At 49.7% G+C, this 20,704-nt stretch overlaps 1 protein-coding gene across 1 annotated transcript; it reads right to left on the bottom strand.

Annotated features, from left to right (window-relative positions):
* Nucleotides 1-5,746: 5,746 nt before the first annotated feature.
* SPINK4 (serine peptidase inhibitor Kazal type 4) lies at nucleotides 5,747-8,151 on the bottom strand. Its single transcript, XM_059874130.1, has 4 exons — nucleotides 8,045-8,151; nucleotides 7,062-7,096; nucleotides 6,652-6,764; nucleotides 5,747-5,937 (listed from the first exon to the last, which is right to left on the bottom strand). The coding sequence occupies exons 1-4, from the start codon at nucleotides 8,109-8,111 to the stop codon at nucleotides 5,883-5,885; spliced, it is 270 nt and encodes an 89-aa protein (XP_059730113.1). The 5' UTR covers nucleotides 8,112-8,151; the 3' UTR covers nucleotides 5,747-5,882.
* Between the last annotated feature and the right edge of the window lie 12,553 nt (nucleotides 8,152-20,704).

Raw genomic sequence — 20,704 nt, 5'->3', positions numbered from 1 at the left:
CCCTCCCTGCCCACCATGAATTCAGAAGTGGTTCAAATGTTGGTGGAAGGACTCGATAACGATAACGTGTCTACCCCCAGGTCCTCTGGGACCCAACTGCCTTTCATGGCAGGGATGATCCCACCTCCTCAAGCAGTCTGAGACTTGCCCTGAGGAAAGCAACTCCCCAGGATGAGCAGATCTGGTTTCCTCCCATCTTTGCCAGTCTTTTTTATTTGCAGTGTACATCCTGTACTCTCAGTACTCTCAGCAGGATCTCTCTCTAGGTCTCTGGAAGCTCCAGAGCTTGAAACTTCATGCATATAGAGTTCTTAAGATGTAACCTTGGAGGTCCATGGTCATCTCCACTGCCTTTCTTCTTATCCCCTGAGTTGTCACTTTACTCTAGGGCTCCTGCCCTGTGTCCACTGCAGATTACATGGTACCTCCAGAGAGGTGGGGTAGGTCTAACAGCCCCAAAAGGAGCAACAGGGTGGTGGCAGCACAGCAGATATGGGAAGGCTCTGATATGGGAGGGTGGGCCAGGAGCATGGATGGCATAAAGAGATGTGGGGCTACCGAGTCATTCACAGAATAGTTTCTTGTAGCTTGGATACAAATGAAGACAAGGTGTGCCAAGCTGGTGAGGGTGTCCATGTTCCAGCACTGTGTGATGATGCAAAGCACTAGAGACACCCTGGTCATGCAGACATCTGGGAACGGTATCCTGGCAGGATACTTCACTGTAAAAAGGCATTGCTTTTGGAGGAGCAAACATATCAGACCTTGATCATTCTTTCTGTTTTTCTGTCCCTCGTTACAAAAAACACATTATCACAGAACCACATAATATGCTAAGCTGGAAAGGATGAAGCAGGATCATTGAGTACAACTCTTGTTCCTGCTCAGAACACCACAAAATCACACCATGTACCTGAGAGCATTGTCTAAATGTTTCTTGAACCTGACACACTTGGTGCTATGACCACTTCCTTAGGGAGCCCATTTCAGTGCCCAAACACCCTCTTGGTGAAGAACCTTTTCCTGATATCCAACCTAAACCTCCCCTGACTCAGCTTCAGGCCATTCCCTCAGGTCCTGTCACTGGCCACAAGAGTGAAGAGATCAGTGCCTGCTGCTCCTCATTCCCTCACAAGGAAGTTGTAAGTGCAGTGAGGTCTCCCTTCAGTCTTCTCCAGGCTGAACAGACCAAGTGACCTCAGCTGCTCCTCATATGGCTTCACCTCAAGGCCCTTTTCCATCTTCATTGCCCTCCTCTGAAACTTTCTAAGGGCTCAATGTCTTTCTTATACCCTAAACTGCGCCCAGAACTGCCCCCAGCACTCGAGGTGAGGCTGCCCCAGTGCAGAGCAGAGCAGGACAATCCCCTCCCTTGCCTGGCTGTGATGCTGTGCCTGATGCACCCCAGGACACAGGTGGCCCTCCTGGCTGCCAGGGCACTGCTGGCTCATGTTCAACTTGCCACAGATGAGAACCTTTTCTGCAGAGGTGCTCTCTAGCCTCTCATTTCCCAGTCTATACACACATCCAGGGTTGCCCCATCCCAGGTGGAGAAACTGAAGTGCTTGGAGCATGTTCAAAGAAGAAAAAAGAAGCTGGCAAAGAACCTAGAAAACAAGTCCTCTGAGGAGCGACTGAGGGACTTGAGCTTGAAGAAAAAAGAACCTGAAGGGACACATTATTGTTCTCTACAACTTCCTGATAGTAGATTGTAGATGGTAGGGGTCCATCTCTTCTCCCAGGTGACAAGCAATAGGACAAGAGGAAATGACTCAAATTGCTCTGGGGTAGGTTTAGGTTGGATGTCAGGCTGCCCAGGGCAGTGGCAGAGTCACTGTTCTTGGAGGTATTTAAAAGATGTGTAGGCATAGTGTTTAGAGACATGGTTTCCTGCAGGACATGGCAGTTCAATTCCATGGGGTCTTTTAAGGGTCTTAAGAGTCTTTTTCAACCTAAATGGTTCTATGATTCTATATTCTGGGCTGCTTGCAGGTGGTATGAAGCATGGAAGGAAGTGTAATCCCAGTGTGTTTCAGTGCTCCACAGGAACTGGGTGCATGCTCAGGCTGTGGATAACTCAGCTTCTCACACCAACCATCTACGTAGTCACCCCAAAGCCTGGTGAGGGCTGATAAGTGACTCCTGACTCAGCAAAACTTTGCCATAAGACAGTGCAGAGCCTGTCTGGTACTGCGACTGTTCCTCCATTTCGTCTGTCTTCAACCTTGAAGGGAGCATTTGTGAAAGAAAGAGTCACTGTGCCCCCAGGTTCTTCTGAGGTTTAATGGAATAGATGGACTTCAAAATCTTACAGAGCTGGCACGTGCATCTCTCAGGAAGGAAATCTCTCGAAGACACTTGTCCCTCAAGTGTAAACTGCTTTAAATGCCAAGGAAGCAATTTCAGTATTCCACAGAAAAATTTGGTAATGATTAGCAATGGGGAAATTACAGGCCCTACCACCTACTTTCAAGTTGTCTGTGCTCTGAAGTAGAGGGACTGAGATGTGGCCAAAGCTGCAACCCCTTTGCTGTAGAGAAACTTGCACAAGTGGGTTAAATTTTATGGCCAGTCTAGGCTACATGAACTGTTGTAGTCAGACAGTTTACAGAGTGCCAAGTGCTGCTTCCCTCCCCTTTCTCTCCACGTTTCAGTTCAGCTAGCCCAGGGCCATTTTCACTTATGTCTCCAGCTCCCTCAGTTCCTGAGGCCCTGGAAGATGTCAACTGAGTGTTCAGCAGCCTGGGCATCTCCAGTGTCACAGACTCCTCAAATGCCATTGGAGCTGCTTGGTAGGGGAACATCACCAACCTTGGGTACATCTCACCATGTCCCCACACAGCTTTCAACGCAAAAATATCCTAGGAAAGTTTTGTCCAAGGGACAAACACTCCATTTAAATGGATCCTGTCATTGGCTGGCCTGCTTTCACTGTAGACACAACAGCAGGCTTTGGATCTATGTGTAAGTTGAAGGTCTTCCTGACCCTCAAGGGTATTCCCCCTGTCTGGCAAGGCTACTGCAAAGCAGTATCCACAGACCTACATATTGCTCCCTGCAGCCATGGATGCAGCCCTGGTAAACATAGGCAGCTGGGGGGAGCTGTGCTGCTGCCACTCTTGCAGGGTGTCAGCACTTTTTCCAGTCTTGTCTCACAGGACAATGGCAGAGAAGCAATTTGCAGGCTTGTCCTCCACTCCCTGACTTGAGGAAACTTGCCTGGTTGCAACACGCTGCTCTGGGAGCACTGTGTGCTACTCATTGCTCTGTGTGACAAACTACGGTGCCTGTGAAAGCAGATAATCCCTTTCTTTCCCTGCCTTGACTGAAGCATGAAAAGATGAGAAACAGACAGATAAATTGAACAAGAAAAGTGTATGCAAAAGTGCAAATTCATATGCATACTCTCTGGCACAGATCAGGGCTTTGCAGGCATCTTGCTGTCCACCAGCTGCCTCCTGAGTCTCACCTGACCTTGGCACAGATCTCTTGGGCCTCAGAGCCAGGCTCTGTGCACCAGGCTGGTCTTGCACAGGCCCTGAGGTCTGTGGCAGTGTTCAATCACTGCCTTCACCCTTCCCTTGGTCTGCCACTGGCTTCCGAGCCATGTGAAATAAACAGCCAAATCCACAAGTCCCTGGGGAGGACGAGTATCTCTGAATTTGCTGTGTAGAGTCAACACTGACCCTGTCCTGTGGCTGCCCATGCTCTGACCTTGCAGGTCTGGCCTATTAGTCTGTGCTTTAGTTCCGCAATTTCTGAATAAACACTCCACTTTGTGCTGGAGGCATGTGGTTTCCCTCTTCAGAAGAGCTTCTGGATGGTCTGTGTTGTTTTTTCCTAGCCTCTGCACATAAATAGCCACGGCTCTCAGGGCACACACAGCACACACACTCTCTTGGGCTGCAGCCTCTCTGCTGGTGCAGCTCGAGCCACGGCGTGGGGCTGAGATCCTGGTGACACTTGCCCACCCCAGGGGAGAATGAGCCCCAGTTATGCTAAGCTGGGCATAACCTTCCCCTCAGCCCTGGCAGAAAACTGGGATAGAGCTGCCCAAATAAATCCTGCCTGTGGCTGAGTTGGCAGCAGCAGCAGGAGCAGAAAACCTCAGGACCGAAGTGAGCAGTACATTTCTGCTGCTCACCGTGGATGTGTTTTGGCCCTACCAAAGCCTTCCCCTAAGGTGTAGGGGAGACAACAAAGTCTGCAGAGAAGAACTGGCAACACAGGGAGTAGCACACAGTCAGACCACCTCTTTCATGCAATTTGTGGACTGGAAGGGGACAAACAGCCCTACAGAGCCTTGGGTCAAATGAACAGGTAATAGCAGCAGCCATGGGAGCTGTCCCCTCCTCTGCAGAAGCAGAAAGGGTTCAGGAAAGGAGAACAGGGAAAATCAAAGCTTGGGACAGCCCTGAGCAATTAGTGAGGCCAGGACTTTTCAGCCTGGGAGAGAACTTTCTGAGGAGAATAAAGTTTTTGATGACAGCAGTTGCCTCTGGGACAGAAAATAGTGGATACAATCCATCTGACTGAGCAGAGCTGTTTTATGCTCCTCAATACCATTTCCAGCTGCAGCATTAAATCTGTCAGCAATGGCTCTGTTGTGCATTGTGGTGCTTTGAGTGTCCCACCTGGTGGCTCCAGCTAGGTGCAGAACTGGGTGAGAGGGTGAATTCCAGCTGACCAAGCACAATAGTCATAGTAGACACTGGCACACCTCCCAGACTCCAAGGATGGTCACTGGCTTTGGGGAGCTCACTCGACCTCATGGTGGACCCCAGACTCCTATCAGATGCCTGCAAATGAGAGCTGTATGGGATACTAGTGTAGCAGCAAGTCAGAGCAACATGATCTCCTGTGGGTGAGCACAGACCTGTCCTTGGAAGGTTTCAACTCACCCTGAAGCACTCTTCAAAACTGACCAGAAATCTCGAATTCTGTAGAAATACAACATCACCTGCGGGACTGCAATGACCTAAGGAGGCAAGCCCTGCATCAGCCCTCTGATCTCTGCCACTGTGAGCAAGAGGGCCCCTTGCCTGCCCAGGTTTTATGGCCTTGTTGCAGGTGTTTTGTGTGTCCATGTGCTAGAAGTGGGAGACGAAAGAGCAGAGGAAGCCCCAAGGCCTGCTGATGCACACTGACACTATCACCTTGGTGGGACTGAGCCCTGCCACAATATCAAAGATGGCCCTGACACCAGGAGCAACTTACACCTGAAAATTCTTCAGTTTGGGGTTTTTCTCAAGTGCTGGAGCAGACATCTGGGATCCCAGGTGTTCACCATCTCTGCCCAGGCTCTTTCCATGCTCCCACGAGTTATCTGAGCTGATTGCTCTGTGAAAGGCCTTCGATAAAAAGCAGAATAACATCTAATATGAGAAGTGCAGATGTTACTATTTTCAATTTTCATCAGCTCTAGAACCAGTGAAGGAGTTTACTAGGGAACCATGGAGTCATCTTCTCCCATGCCAGAGAAACATTTTCCCTTCACTAAATTGCCTCCTACAGAGAAAAAACTGTGCTTGTTCAGCATCTTCTTCATCAGGACAGGTGACTTTCTTGCTACTTCCCCGTGGCCTTTCTTGCAGGAGTGTGGGTGAGGTAATACTCTGTGCAGGGCACCCCAGGTTGTTATGTGGATTTGAAATTACTGTTTTGACTGCGCACTTTTAGTAGACCTTGGTGGGGACTGGCTTATGCTGTTTTCCTCCAGCCATGCTTAAAAAAGGTGCTGTTGAAATAAGGTTATGCATGTCATTTTATTATTCACTATAGCTAGCTTAAGTGTGCAATTTGCACAGAGCACACAGGATCAATTAATCATTTATTTTTAGGCTCAGGAAACCTATCAGAAAGCTCAGGTATCTTGACACTGCTCAGGTATCTTGACACTGCCCATCTTTCAAAATCCGGATGTCTTGCCTGGTTTTCCTAGAGTAATACAGGAAAAGAGAGTAAGAGAACGAAATAAAACACCATTCCATGAGTCATCCCTTGGCTGCATTCCATCAAATGGAATGGAGCTGACTATTACAAAATTGACCTGCTCATTTTCCTGTCTAAAGAGCTGAGAGGACTGCAATATCCTGGCTCATGGATGTGCCCTCCCAGGGCCTGTGGTACTGGTGCTGCATCTGCAGCTCAACCTGCTCACAGCAGGGCTGTCCCTAGCACGAGGTTATGGTGGCCATGGCTCTATCTGAGCCCCAATCACCTTCCTCAGAATGGAGACCCCCCAACTCACATTTCTGTGGTACACCATCAACTGGACCTGGTGCCTGTGTCAAATTTTCAACCTCCTGGGGCTGCTGTTTGTGGTTCTTGCCCCATGTTGTATTGCCTGCACCAAGACGACTGAGGCTCCATCCCATCTGTGACTGTAGGCTGCTGGTGGATACTCCCAGGCATCCCCTTCCTCAGCCTGGCTGGGTACAGCTGCCCTGCACTTCCTTGCAGCTTCGCTTGAGGAGCTGGCCATCCTCCCCCTCCCGCAGCCCAGCCACGGTTTGTTATTTGCCATGTAAGTGCAGCCTGCCATGGCTTTTCCCAGGCTCTGGGGAGCCTGAATGACTGTATTTCACAAGCACCCAGTTTCAGACAGCCAAAATTAGACCCAGGAGGTCCCTGCCAAGGGCATGAGCTTACATTTTTTCCACACAGAGCTGACATTCATTGGCATAGGTATTCCCATCCGTCCCACAGATGGGCAGGTACAGGAGGGGGCAGGCCTGCAGGTGAGCCAGGTCTTCACACAGCGGCTGGAAAGGAGAAACCACAGCACACATTTCAGCGCCAGCAGCACCATTTCTTCCCCCCAGAACACTGAGGCAGGAGCAAGTGCCACTGGCACCCTGGCTCCCTCTGTCTCAGAGTAGTGGGTGCCCACAGAGGAGCAGGGGCTGCTGAATCCCTCAGAGGGACTTGTGGCCTGGGCTTTGGTGCTGGAACACCAGTTGCCATGAGGCTGGGGATGATTTCTGGGAACAGTCTTTCTCCCAGGCACAGCAGGCATGCCCATCTCAAGCCATGAACAAAGAAAACCAGAAGCCTCTTACCCTTCTCAGGCCACCCCCTTCATTCAGCTCTGCCCCTGAAACAGAGCAGAGACCCATGAGCATGGCAGAAGCATGAGATATTGACAGAGGATCACATCCAAACCAAAGGGAAGGCAGGGCTGTGCAGAGCCCATTCAGGACTGAATCAGCTCTGTGGGTTTCATGAGGCGGGATCAGTTTGCTGGTGCCTGCCACTCCCACCCAGCAGCGCAGTACACAGCTTCCATCCGCAGCTGAGCTGGCTGGGACAAAGCTGTGAATGGCTGCTCCCACCTCCTAAACCCTCTCCCAACAGCCCTCTTTCCCAGTTTCTGAGTCAAGAGCTCCAAGGAGCATCCAACACACCTCAGGAAATGGGAAACCATGCAATGCAGGATGTGGCATGGGGTATCCTCAGAGGGATGAGGCTCAGTGATACTGCACAGCTGGACAGCTGCCTCCTCTAGGGAGAGTGGCACTTGGTGGTCTCCTTTTTCTCAGGCAAGCAGAGCAGTAGCAACAGTTCACAGCCCACCTGTGCAGTGCACAAATGTCCTGGGAGCATGAAGGCTCACACACAGCCAGCTGCAGGACCACCACTACCTGCACGTAGGTAGCAATGGCGTCCCAGTGCCTATAAACAGGTGCTTGCCTCGTAAATATGCTGAGCACATATGCTGATCTTGCAAAGACTTGGCAGTTTGCATGGAGGCAGGAACTGCAGCACCTGTGGACTCTCCCAGGTCACTCCCAAGTGCAATACATTTGATGAACCAGCCTGTAACCCTTGCCACAAACTGCTAGAAAGGAAGGGACGGTGTGTTTGCTCCAATTCTCCTTCCTCACCATGCTGCCACTGTTTGTTTACCCTAACCTCACCTCCTCTCCAAACCAGAATTTCTGGGTCTTTCTGCCCTATCATGCATGCCCCTCCATCCCATTATCCATCTGCCATTCCCAACCCACCACCAATGAGCCAGCCTCCAGCAGCAGAGCAGATTTACCTCCGGCAGCGACCAGAGTCGCCACTGCCGCCAGCAGCAGCAGCAGCAGCAGCTCTCTCCCAGGCATGGTCAGTTCAGGCAGACCTGCTCATGCACCTCGCTCTGCTCGTGGTTGCCTTTATAGAGGAGGGCACAGCCTTATCTCAAGGAACACTGGGAAAAGCAGTGTTTTGTTCCTGCTGGGAGCAGCTGGACTGTACACCCTAAGGGATCACTTAGGCACTCTCACACATAACATAAGCTTTCCCCTGAAGCTTCCCACTTGTCAGCTTCAGGTGGCAGCATCGGAGGCTGCTTTACAATCCCTTTGCACTGTAGTCAGGTGTTGTGGTTTGACACTGGCCGAACACCAGGCAGCCACAGAAGTCACTCACTCACTCACTCACTCACTCACTCACTCACTCACTCACTCACTCACTCACTCACTCACTCACGCATTCACTCACTCACTCACTCACTCACTCACTCACTCACTCACTCACTCACTCACCCTCTCCTGCCGCAGCTGGGCAGAGGAGAGAAAAATTACATGAAGGATTCACAAGTTGAAATAAGGACTGGCAGAAAACACTCCAAGGGCAAAAGAGGCTCGGTTTTGAGGTACCAAGTGAGTTTATTACTAACAAAATCAGAGGAGGATAACAAGAAGTAAAATAAGTCCTTAAAAACACCTTTCTTTCTCCACCACCCTTCCCTCCTTCCTACTGACAGCACGAGAGACAGGGCACAGGGATTTTGGTCATCACCCAAGGTCTTCTTCTGCTGCTCTGTGAGAGGAGCTCATCCCCTGTGAGACCGTGGGGTCCCTTCCCATGGGAGACAGTTCTCTGTGAACTTCTCCAACGTGGCTCCAATCTCACAAGCAGCAGCCTTCCCAAAACTGCTGCAACGTGAGTCCCTCCCATAGACAAGTATTCCTCCCAGAACTGCTGTGACGTGGCTCTCTTCCCATGGGCTGCAGTGCTCCAAGGACAGGCTGCTCCAGCCTGGGGGCAGGGCCCCTCTCTCCACAGGTCTCCCACAGGATCACAGCCTCCTCCAGGCATCCACCTGCTCCAGCATGGGCACCTCCATGGGCTGTGGGTGGATCTCTGCATCCCCCATGGATCCCCATGGGCTGCAGGGGCACAGCTGCATCACCATGGGCTGCACCACAGGCTGCAGAGGAATCTCAGCTCCAGGGCCTGGAGCAGCTCCTGCCCCTCATTCTCCACTGATCCTGGTGTCTCCATGTTGTTTCCCTCACACCTCCTCTTCCTCTCTGGCTGAATTAACACTGGATGCCACACTTTGGTTTGATTTTCTTATTAAATCTCTTATCACAGAGGTGTTACCAACCTCTCCAATTGGCCCAGCCTTGGCCAGCAGCATGTCCATCCTCAGAGCCATCAGGGATTGGCTCTGCTGGACATGGTGGAAGTTTCCAGCAGCTTCTTATAGAAGCCACCCCTGTAGTCCCCCACTATCAAAAACCAGGCCATGCAAAACCAACACATCAGGGTTGGGCAATGCTGCTCTTCTCTGCTTACCCCAGCCAGCTACTTCTGATTGTATCTAACCTAAACCATCCCTTCAGCCTTGCAGCTGCTGTTCTTCACACATGACAGGTATCTGCACTTGAGTTGTGAGACTAGACCTAGAAAAGCCAGGAAATCCAGGCTGATTAGAGTGGTGGCTCTGTGGCATTATCCCATGAGACCCAGCCAGGTGGCTGCACAGGATCCCAAACGCTACGGGAGGCCCGCCACCGTGCTGCAGCAAGCCCACACAGTCACTGGGTGGGGTGGGATGGGACAGGCTGGGGCACAGAGGGTCTGGAGGGGACAAAATTCAGCTGCCTGGGGGCAAGGAGCTGCAGGTGCAGTCACTGCCTATGCTTAGAGGAGCCACATAGTCAGAGTGGTTTAAAATCTTACCTTACTCCACTCACCACCTTGGATGCAGCTGAGATTGCCAGAGCAGAATTATCTTTATCACAAGATTCAGTGTGTTGGAAGGGCACAGTGTCCATGGATACCCGGATTAAATATACAGAGGTGGCACACAGAGCAGGGAGAGGGCAGTGAGGGCTGGAGATGATCCTCAGTGGCAAGAAACACTGAAGAATCATGACCCTAGAATATCCCAGCTGCTTTGCCTGCAAGACGGGACGCTTTATGTCAGGGTGAGCATTCTTACCTGTTCTTTCTCAGAAGCTTTATTTTCTACATCTGTCCCCACTTTTCTTTTGTGAAAAAAAATCAGTTGGTGAAGGGAGAAGGATGGAAAAGAGAACCACTGATCATAAAGTCAGTGCAAGACCAATGTTGACTCAAAACTCCTTCGGGTCAGACTTGCTGAAATGAGGTCTGGGCCAGAGGGGACAGAGAGTCCCCCCATGGGAGCAGATGGGATGTATCATGTGTGCAAGGGGTGAGCAGGGGGTAGGTGCCCTACAGAAACCACCAGCAGGCTGGGAGAGCTCCAGATGCACAGAGCACACACATTTGCACTTGCTGAAGTTCTGACTATGGCTGTGCTTAGGATGTTTTTTTCCCCAGAGGAAGATACACCCAGAGTATCTCTGTCTGATTCAGAAGGGGACAGCTTGAGCATCCCTTGTGGCCAGAGAGGTATGGGCCCTGCCAGAGGCTGCTTGCATCCTTCTCGAGGTCCGTTCATGCAACTCAGCAGGGCTGTGACCAGGACTTGGGAAGCGGCAACGTAACCAGCTTAGGGTTCCCCTTTCCAGAGTCGTTCCTCCACTCTGCCAAGGCAGCTGCACACATGTTTTATATTCCCTCTTCACAGAGTTTACACAGCTCAACAACCTTTGGCTTTCATTATTATTCCACTTTGGAAATCCCTCAACTAAAGTAAATATTTAACTGCATTAGCAGTTGTTCCCAAGGCACATGGGGTCCTGTTAGTCTTGTTTAGTCTAGTACAAGGGAGGCCAAGGGGGATCTGATAGCAGCCTACAACTGCTGGAAGGGAAGCTGATGGAGCCAATCTCTTTTTGGTGGTGCCAGATGACAGAATAAAAAGCAATTGTCACAAACTGCAGCCTTGAGATGATCAGGTCAGGAGTCAGGAAAGAAGCCTTACCCCAAAGGGCATACAACCCAAACCAGCAGAGAGGTGGGACATCTCCATCTCAGCAGGACATGTACCTGACCAAGCCTCACTGTGCACAAGATTTGTTGGGTGAGCCCTGACACCAGCAGGTTGGGTCCATGGGACAAGCAGCTGTCAGTCTCCAGCGCACATGGATGTATGTCCTTAGATTCACATCTGGCAAGTCTGGTCCTAGCCAGCACTCAACAATATGACCAACACAGTGCCCCCTCCTGCAAACTGCTCACCCACCAAGACACTTCACAGCTCCAGATGAGGGCTATCTTGGGCCTTTCAAGTCTTCTCCAAAGTTTTTTACTACTAAGGAAAACACCCAAATGCTGATTGCAATGCCACTGGTGCCACCTCCACTGCCTCTGATTCCAAGCACGGCCTGGTTCTCTGGTCATGGCAGCAGCAGCGCAGGAGCAGCCGGCTGGGGCTGTGCTCCTGGGACTCGTTGTGCACTCCAGATCACTCCCCTGGGAGAGAGGGTGGCAGGAAATGTCTGCTTCCCCTCTGTGCTGGAGGCAGCAAAGTCAGCGGTGCTCTAGCAAAGCTGTTGGCTGATGCAAGGCTTGATCTTCCTCCACCTCATTCCTCAGCAGTATTCAAATTCCAGTGCCTTCACAAAGGAGATTAAAATTATATGCTAAGAGATGACAAAGTGTAAATGACCTCTTGCAAACTGTTTTTGTCCTTTCAAGCTTTTCTGCCAAGCACAAACTCACAGCTCCTAAGGAAAGTCCCTGCCTACTGTACCCCTTGAAGAAGAGGTGGGGCAATTCTTCCTCAGGTGGGACAGAAGGTTTTCTGGCGGCTGCTTCCCTCGCTTTGGCTGTGGAGCTCTAGCTGGCTCTGCATTTTCTCCCTGTACTTACACCAGCAAGATGGTGATGTGGAAGGCTTCAAGACATAGGATGGGGAGATGTGAAGGCTCTGGGTTTGCCTGAGGAGCTGGAGACCTAGTGTCACCACCAGCAGGACACACAAACTCTGCTGGAGACAGTGGGAACAAGCAAGGGGACTTCTGATTCTGAAACCAATCTTAGGCCCGCTCCCTTGCAGCACTGCCCCTGCCTCTGTGCTTGTGCCCCACCAGTGGTGCCCACATCATCCGGGGCTGCTCATCACCCCCTAGACCCTTATGACGCCTCTGCCCTCCTAGGGACTGCAGCTCTGTTAGCAGGCATTCTGTCTGTCCGAGTGGGCACCCATGGCAGCCAGCCAAGCCGCATTGCATCACCTCGCTCTGGCCCCACGTCTGCCTGGTGGCCTTATCGCTGCCGTGGCCTTGGTGTCGTCACCACTCCACCCAGCACCTGCCGTTTCCTTGCTGTTATCTCTTGTCTTTCCTGGATTTCGTGGCTATTCTCGGCCTCCCCACGTTCTGCACCCATACTGATATTTTAACTCCTGTGCTGCTGCTCCTCCCAGGGCTTTGGCGTGCCCACAAGGGGGTCCCACAAGTACTGCAGTGCCCTGAGAGAAGAGCGCTGCCCTGCTGTGCAGCCCAAACCAGAGCCCACCATCCACCCTCCTGCTGCACCATGGGACAAGGCAGAAAGAGCGCCACACTCATTTTCCTCTTCAGCTCACTCCCTGTGTCTAGATGGCTTTTATAGAGAGGATAACAGTCTCTGTTCTGTTCCTCTGGCCACTCTGAGGTCTCCAGACAAATAGGAGAGAGAAGGAGCAATTTGTTCTCCTTTGTATGAAAAGAAAAAAAAAAAAAAAAAACACAAAAAAAAGCCTAACCAAAAAAACCCAAAAAAGCCCAAAAAAGCCCCACTAAACAAACCAACCAAACAAACAAAACCCGAACAAACCAAACCAAACCCAAAATCCAAACCCAAAACTAACAGCAGAGATACAAGTGACCACCAGAGGTTTTCCTTTGGATACACTGTGGATCCAAAACTCAACACCTGAAATCTCACTCTGTAATTGAGGAAGGAAGCAGCTATCACCACTTCCCAGCAATCTTGCCAGACTTCCAGGATTCAGAATACATCTTTGGCCACCTTCTTCCTTTTTATTACTGAGAGTAAATACTGTGTTATGTCAGGCAGTAGGTAGCAGTAGCAATGAACGCTAATGACATAACACAGTATTTACTCACAGTAATAAAAACTTGGAAAAAAATTTTTTATGATAGAAGAATTACCCTGTGACACTGCCAGCTGCGACAACACGAGATTGTGAGTACACAGACTAATCCTGCCTGCTGGCACTCTCACCAGATGCAGCCTGAACCATAAATCTGGCATCAATCTGGAGAAGACTAGAGTTTCCTGGCACGTAAGGCTGTACAGTGGACCTCAGAAGTGCAACAGCCTAAGGGAGTGTCCACTGCACACTTTTTTCCCCTGCTGCAGTTTACAGCTGTAGCTGGGCAGAAGTTGCTGCAACTCGCCCTGATCCATGGGCACCTGGTTCTCTTCTCCCTTGTGTTGACCACTGCTTGTTCAGACCTCTGCTCTGCAAGACATGCTCTAAATGCACCCGCAGTCTGCAAATGCTCTGCAGCTCCTTGGCAGCTTAAGGATGGCCTTGACCTGCATTTTTCCACATGCTTGCACTTGAGGGCTGAGTGACCAAGTTCCAAGTGCAGAAAAAACAGCAGAAAACCACAGATTTACTTCTTGCCCAGTAAGTGCTTGGCCCGAGGCACGCCAAGCCCTGGTGCTGGTGTCAGGGATGGGATGAGGCTGTGTGACTGGGCAGGTTAGGCACAGCTCCCTTGCTGCTACAGTGCTGTCCCCTCCTGCTCTGAGCTGACACAGATAACCTGGGTGCTGGTAGCAGCAGTAGGTATGCTGTCCCCACCACACTGATGTTCAATCTTGTTTATCTGGGAAATCACACCGACTGTAATTTATCCAAAAAAAAAAAAAAAAAAAAAAAAAAAAAAATATATATATATATATATATATATATATATATATATATATATCACAGTCTCTTTTCCCCCAGAGTTTGTTTCTGAATGAATAAATCTGTACTGGGCCCCAGTTTTTTATGCCTTCTAAGAACAGTGTTGCTAATTCCGTTTTGTGTGGGACTGAATGCTGTCATCAGCCTGCATTTAGCACCGTGCTGGAGAAAAAGGGGTAGCACATATGCCAGCTCCCCCCTTCAAGGTGACAGCTGCTCTTGATGAGTTTCTGTGAAGGAGGCCCCTTGGCTTCTGCAAGAGAGGCCTGGTCTTCTCAGTCTGCTAATTGCTAAAGTCCCTGAAGATACCCCAGAGAGAATTGGTGTAATAAGGTAATAAGTAATTGGTGTAATAAGGATGCAGGAGTGTAAGAGAATTGGGGAAGTCTTTCTCCCTGGATTTTGAAGGGATACTGTTCTGTGATGCTGGATTTGCATAGATCTTCAGCAGCAGGGTCACCCAGACAAGCCTGGCCACCTTTCTACATTGCCACTGGTTAACATTCATATGTCTCCATTTTTTCCTACACAACTGCAGGTGCAGCATCCTTCTGAAGAAAAAACAGGGAATAAAATACTCTCTCTAGTGTTCTGTTTATCCAGTGAATGTGCAGGCACACAAACTGCTCAGCACTTCCCTATTAGTTAAGTTACCAGAGAAGGAAGGTGCAGGTTTACAGATTGACACCAAGAGCAGATACGTGTGTCCTTGGTGTTGCCTGCTACTTCTGACTTCAGAGCCCATCTATTGTGCAGGTGTAATTTTTTTTCAACTTACTTATTCACTACTTGGGTATGTATGAATTAGCACCAGGAGGGAGCCACAACAAATTCCACTGAACAGAAGGGCACCAGTCACCCTGGGTGAAACCCATCCTGTTTCTTGGAATGCATTCCTGCAACATTTGCTTTCATTTCTCTTAAAAGCTGTAGAGAGAACTTGGTGGTCTCTGAGATATCTCATTTGCATTGAGACAGCAATATCCTCTGTTAACTCACGGAAGCTCTGTTTTTCACTCCAACACTGCGATTATCTAGATGTGTACTGGCAGATCAGAGCAGAACTAGAAGTACTGAAAGCAGCTTACTCTTAAGTAGCCAGATGCTAATGTAAAGCTTTTCCTTTGGGAACTGTCAGGTAAAATTAGGTCAACAGTGGGGAAAACCATACCTTTGAGCATAACTGCCATCTAGATTCTCCTCCAGAAAATACACTGCCCAAGGGTCCAGCTGGGTCGTGGCACCTCTGGACAGATGTTATTCTTGATGCTGTCTGTCCAGGGAGGCAAAGCAGAGCATAGAAAAGAAATGAACTGCTGATAGGCGCAAAGACTGAGTACCCTTGTAACAAGTGGATTTGTGTGATTTGTATATTAAATTGCTGTGACAAATAATCAGGCTGCATGTTAGGTGCTTCAGCAGGAACCACCCAAACCAACAGAAGATGAGCAAGGAACTGGGAAAGGGCAGCAGTAACCACATTTGAGCTGGCTTCGGAGCGAGGTTTTGGCAGAGCCCATTGACCTTTAACCTTATTCTAGTGATTAGAAAAAGTTGTGTATGACACCCCAAAACAGATAAAGACAATTTTTTTTTTCAAATTAAAAGCTGTCAAAGACTGTAACTGAGAAATGGTGTAAGTTTTTCTTCACTTAGATGAATGCAGCTGCACGTACAGAACATATCTGCTTGCCTGGTGATTAGCTTCTCTGCAGAGGAAGCTATTTTTTCCCTTGTTCTTTTCAACCTACACACAGCCAAAGCTTTGCAGGCACTCCTTTTGCTCTGGCAGGCCTGACTCTATGCCTCGTGCAGAAGATTACTGTCGCTTCTCTTCTGAGGCAAGCACACAAAATGGGGCCTGAGACACAGGGCACAGCTTAGTACCATGTGGTTAAAAAGATGCTGACCTTACAGGACTGGATACCACTGAGAGGAAGGGGGGAATAAGCCTGGTATGGATGGGTAAAGAGGTACAAGCTCATGCTTCTTTCCTGTCACAACTGTGGGACACCCTCAGTCCTTGACAGGACGATTAGGATTAGGAGCTGGTCTGTGTCCACATTCGCTGTATCAGGGCTGCTTGGGACCCTTCCCACTGTGCAAAACCACCCCACAAAGACAGTTCAATGCTGGTAGCAGAATTGTGCAAAAGGACTTCCAGGTTTGTAAGAGGATTCAAGTTCCTTTGTTCATGTCTTCAAGTCTTTATTTCAAGTAGCAATCATTGCAAATTGTACACAAATCTTGTGGCCTGGTTTCTCATGAAAGTTTTTCCCATGGGGATGCGGCTGCTCCTGATTTGACTTCTCTGGACTCTCAGCAAAAGGCAGCTGGATGTTGCAATTGGATCTCCAGAGCTTCTTCCTCTCTTTGCTTGTTCCTTTGCTGCTACCTGTGCCTCCAGATGAAGCCAGCCCTTCCCAGTCCTGCCCCTAAACCAGTGCCCGCGCAGAGGAGCTCCTCAGCTCACACAGGAGCAAGCGGCGGTGTTGTGGTGCGGGATCCCGCGAGCAGGGGGCTGTGCTGTGACACTCGGGCTCATGTCCCCGCAGCAGGGTGACCTGCAGGCAGCCCGGAGCCATGCCCTTGCCTCGGGGCCCTGCCCTGCGGAAGTGCACTGCTCTGCCCTGCTGCCACGACAGCGCTAGGAAAAAGCCAGAGGAATGTGCCTGCCGGATGCCGCCGTGCGCGGCGGGGATGCTGCCCGCCCATCCACACAGCGCGTCCCGGAGTCAGCGAGCGAGAGACCGGCACTGGGGACAGCCCTGGGCCTCTGCGGGGCTCGAAGAGAGCAACAGAAGAATAAGCATAGAACGATTTGGGCTGAAAGGGACCAATAAAAGATTATCTAGTCCAACCCCCTGGCATGAAGAGCAAGAACTTTCACTTGACCATGTTGCCCTAAGTGCCATACAAGCTGGCCTTGAGCACTTTCACAAATGGGGCATCCATATCTTCTCTGGGCAACCTGTTACAGTGTCTCACCACCCTCACTGAAAAAAAAAAAAGTATCTCCTCACAAACAGTCTAAATCTACACTCAATTTGATAGCCTTGTCACTTCTCCTGTTATTACAGGCTCTGATAAAAAAAATCTGCATCCATCATTCTTGTAAAGCCCCCTTTAACAGTCAAAAGACTGCTCACTAGAGCCTTCTCTTCTCCAGGCTGAACAACCCCAACACTCTGAGCCTGTTGAGGCATGTTCCAGCATGAGAGAGGTGCTCCAGCACTCTGTTCTTCTCCATGGCCTCCTCAGGACTACACTCTAAACAGGTCCACATCTTTCTTCTGGGGACCCCAGAGCTGGACACAGCACTCCAGGTGAGGCCTCACCAGAGCAGAGTACCTGTTGGCCACAATTCTTTTTATACAGCCCAGAATACAATTGGCTTTCTGGGCTGCAAGCACACTTTGGAATAAATTAAGACAGAACAAATTGCCAATATCATTAATCTGGGTTACTGCAGTTTTATACTAAGGAAAGTTATACCTTATGGAAAGCTATCAGATCACTTTAATAGGTCCTGTAAATCCAAGAAACAAAGATGTCAAAGAGGGTGTCTGTCCCCCAGCCCACACTGCTGGAGAGGGAGCATGACTCTGTCCTGCTGGCATCCCTGGAAGCGGCATTTCTATGGAGAGAGCTGGGCTGGATTTTCTGGGGAGCTGCACAGTGCCTGGGACCACAGTGCCAGCAGAGGACACCTGTGACCCAGGGTACCCTGGCACAGACCCCACACACCCAGGGTGCACAGCTCTGCTGCCACCCACCACTCTGCAAAAGCCCTCTCCATTGGGCCGGGCCCCAAATCCTGACAATATCTTCTGACCTCTCCTCTTGCCTCCTTCTTGCCGAAGCCATGCTCATCCCAGGCACCACTTTCATGCCCTGGGGATGTGCACTGCATATTTTTTGTTCTTGTGGGTGACCAGGGCTGTGGGCTTCAGTCTAGCACAATCCAGGTCTGCTCACACATGTGGGGCCTGCTCTTGTCCCATAGATGCTCAGGGCTGCCACAGCCACCCTGAGGACCAGAGTCACAAGCCCAAACTTCCATTCTTCTCAGAGGAGCTGACGTGATGCATGCTGAGCTTGGAATAAGCAGGCAGGGGAGCTGCTGTGGGACAGTGCTTCTCTGTGCCCTCCCTGGCCAGAAAGGGTCTTGTGAGGTTTGACTCAGAAGGGCTAGAACAGCTACTGCACCTCCACTGTCCCAGCCACGTTCACAACTCCACAGGACCACACACTTTGATGGGCCATGCTTTGCTGTGGGGCACTGCATTTTCATGTGGATACGTCCCTGCAGGGCTGGTGGTGACCACACAGTGCTCTTCAGCTGAGGAGTGCTTGCCCAGTGGAAATACATGGTGCTACTGCTCTGGTGAAAAAACTGACCCCAGCACATGAGCTGCCTGACTGAGAACCTCCCATTTGATTAATATTCACATCCTTTCCTGGATTCTGCCATGACCCTTGAGAACTTTGCTTTTCTTCCAGGAATATGGGGCTTATAACTTCCTTCTACATGCTCATACTTTGATGCCTAACTACAAATGCCTAACTACCTAACTACCACATTGCCAGTGACCTTTCACTCTGTTGCAACCTGATGGCTTGTTTCAGCAGGTATTCTAGATGTTTACAGTTTCTTCCGACTGCCAAGTTTGATTTGAATCAGACTTACAAGTCATTAGGCATGATGGATGGACAGATATATTCATGCGTAGGAAAGTGTTATAGTCAAACAGTAATATTTTTGTAGGGAGAAAAAGAATGAAAATTAACTTTGACAAAAAAGAACATCACAATATGATGAGGTTGGAGTGTATTATGGTGTGACTGGAAAAGTGAGATCTCCAAGGACTCCTTACAGGTTGGGCTGGAGTGTAGACTGCAATGGTGAAAAGCTGGGGAGGGCTGGCATGCAGTGTGGGCAGCCAGACCTTGCACAAACACGTGCTCATTTTTACTTCTCCTGTAAGGCTTATATTTCTCTTTCCTCACTCATGGGTTCATTAGGACACCTTGCCTCTTGTGCGGTTACCTGCTTGGATCTGTAAGTCTGTATTTACCATTCACACATCATTGCACACTTGAGTGGTGCAGAGTGTGAATGATCCCTGACAGCAACAGGGCCTTCTTTAATCACAAAGCCTTGTGCTACTTCCAGAGACGTGTTGAGACCAAGCAAGACAGTGGTCCCATGGAAAAAATTGCAATATTTTTGTAGGATTCACATGAAACATAGCAGGCATTCATGGTGGGAAGCTACAGTGGACCCATGGAAAAATGTATTGTAACTCTGATGTTTTTACTGAACACTGTGCTGTCCCTTCTCTTGCTATTGCTAGACAAATTTGAAAGATGGTATACATGATAGTGTCATGGGAAGTCAAACTGACTCTGCATTGAGTCACAATTGAGGTCTGGTTCACAATGCACCACTTCCCTACAAGTGCTCAGTTCAAAACTGAAAGAAGGGAAAGACAGATTTCACTAGCACAAGTCCAGGTATTTTCTGACAGTAGAGAAACATGGAAACTCTGGACTGACCTGCTGGTCCTGAAGAATGGATTTTCTACTGGCTCACATTGTGGGCTGCCTGTTACCAATTGATCCATAAAAGTTGTCTGAAGAGCCTGAAGGTGTTGAAAGATAGGTTTACTCATTGAAGAAGGCAATTATGGAGCTGATGCTTGTTTGGGTGTTGACTGAGAATATCGGTGCCATCAGTGATGGTGTCATTATAGCATCATGGGCACTGGCATTGCCATCACGTTGCTCACAATATCAGGTTTAAACAAAGCACAAGGCAACTATTGGACTAACTTGCAGAATGTCTTGGGAAGAACTGAGAAACATCTAAGTGAACAGAAAAGAGGAAGCAGATGTCTCTGGTCATGCACTTTGGCAGCAGGATAGCTCATTCTCGTCACTTTGGCAGCCCACCAGGCAGCACCAGAGGCCGCTGAAATCAGCAGATCCGTGAGGGCTGAGGACAGCAGGAGTAGCGCAGGCGTGCATGGGGCTGTATGTGTGTGTGTGTGTGTGTGTGTGTGTTACAAAGTAGTTTTTACCAATGAAAAGAATGAGATTCACTTTCTCCCTGCAGTTACTTTGCTTTCGTGAGAGCAAATGAACAGCGGCATTAAGGGCTGCTTGCAGGAGTTATTTATTGCACTTTAAAACCACTTAAGTGTCGCACGGTGTACATGAGGCACTCTGAAGCCCAGATGCATGCAAGTCTGCCAGACCACGAACAGGATTTTGCCTGGCTAGCTGTCAGTCTCACCCTGTGAGTCACCAATGTCCCACTAATTTCTTTCCAGTCAGCTGCGAGTGAAATGCCTGCAGCGCCCAGGGGAACAGCTAGGTTAGTACTGTCTCCCTGACTGTCGCCCGCTCCTGCAGCAGGGCAACACTGTAAAACCCCCACCATCATCTCTGCTGGCCGAGACAGGATAGGTTTCTTTCTGTAAAGCCAAGGCAGTTTCTTTCCAGACTCAAGGACTCACTAGTTATAAGAAACACATGTAACTAACTTTAAGGGATGTTGGATGGTGCCCAGAGCTGCTTGAACAGCTTGAACAGGCACTACTACTGACTGGATGATGGACATGA

Source organism: Haemorhous mexicanus, chromosome Z (genome assembly GCF_027477595.1).
Source record: "Haemorhous mexicanus isolate bHaeMex1 chromosome Z, bHaeMex1.pri, whole genome shotgun sequence".
NCBI lineage: Eukaryota > Metazoa > Chordata > Aves > Passeriformes > Fringillidae > Haemorhous > Haemorhous mexicanus.
Note: the sequence above shows the minus strand (reverse complement) of the source record. Positions and strands in the feature narration are given on the sequence as shown.

Bases quoted from the DNA above. Each gene is read 5' to 3' on its own strand.
- SPINK4 (XM_059874130.1), bottom strand. From the start codon at position 8,111: ATGCCTGGGAGAGAGCTGCTGCTGCTGCTGCTGCTGGCGGCAGTGGCG. The intron at 6,765-7,061 runs GTAAGAGGCTTC...TCTCCTTTCCAG, and splicing joins AAGGGGGTGGCCTGAGAAGG to CCGCTGTGTGAAGACCTGGC. The intron at 5,938-6,651 runs GTAAGCTCATGC...GTATTACTCTAG, and splicing joins CAGCTCTGTGTGGAAAAAAT to GAAAACCAGGCAAGACATCC.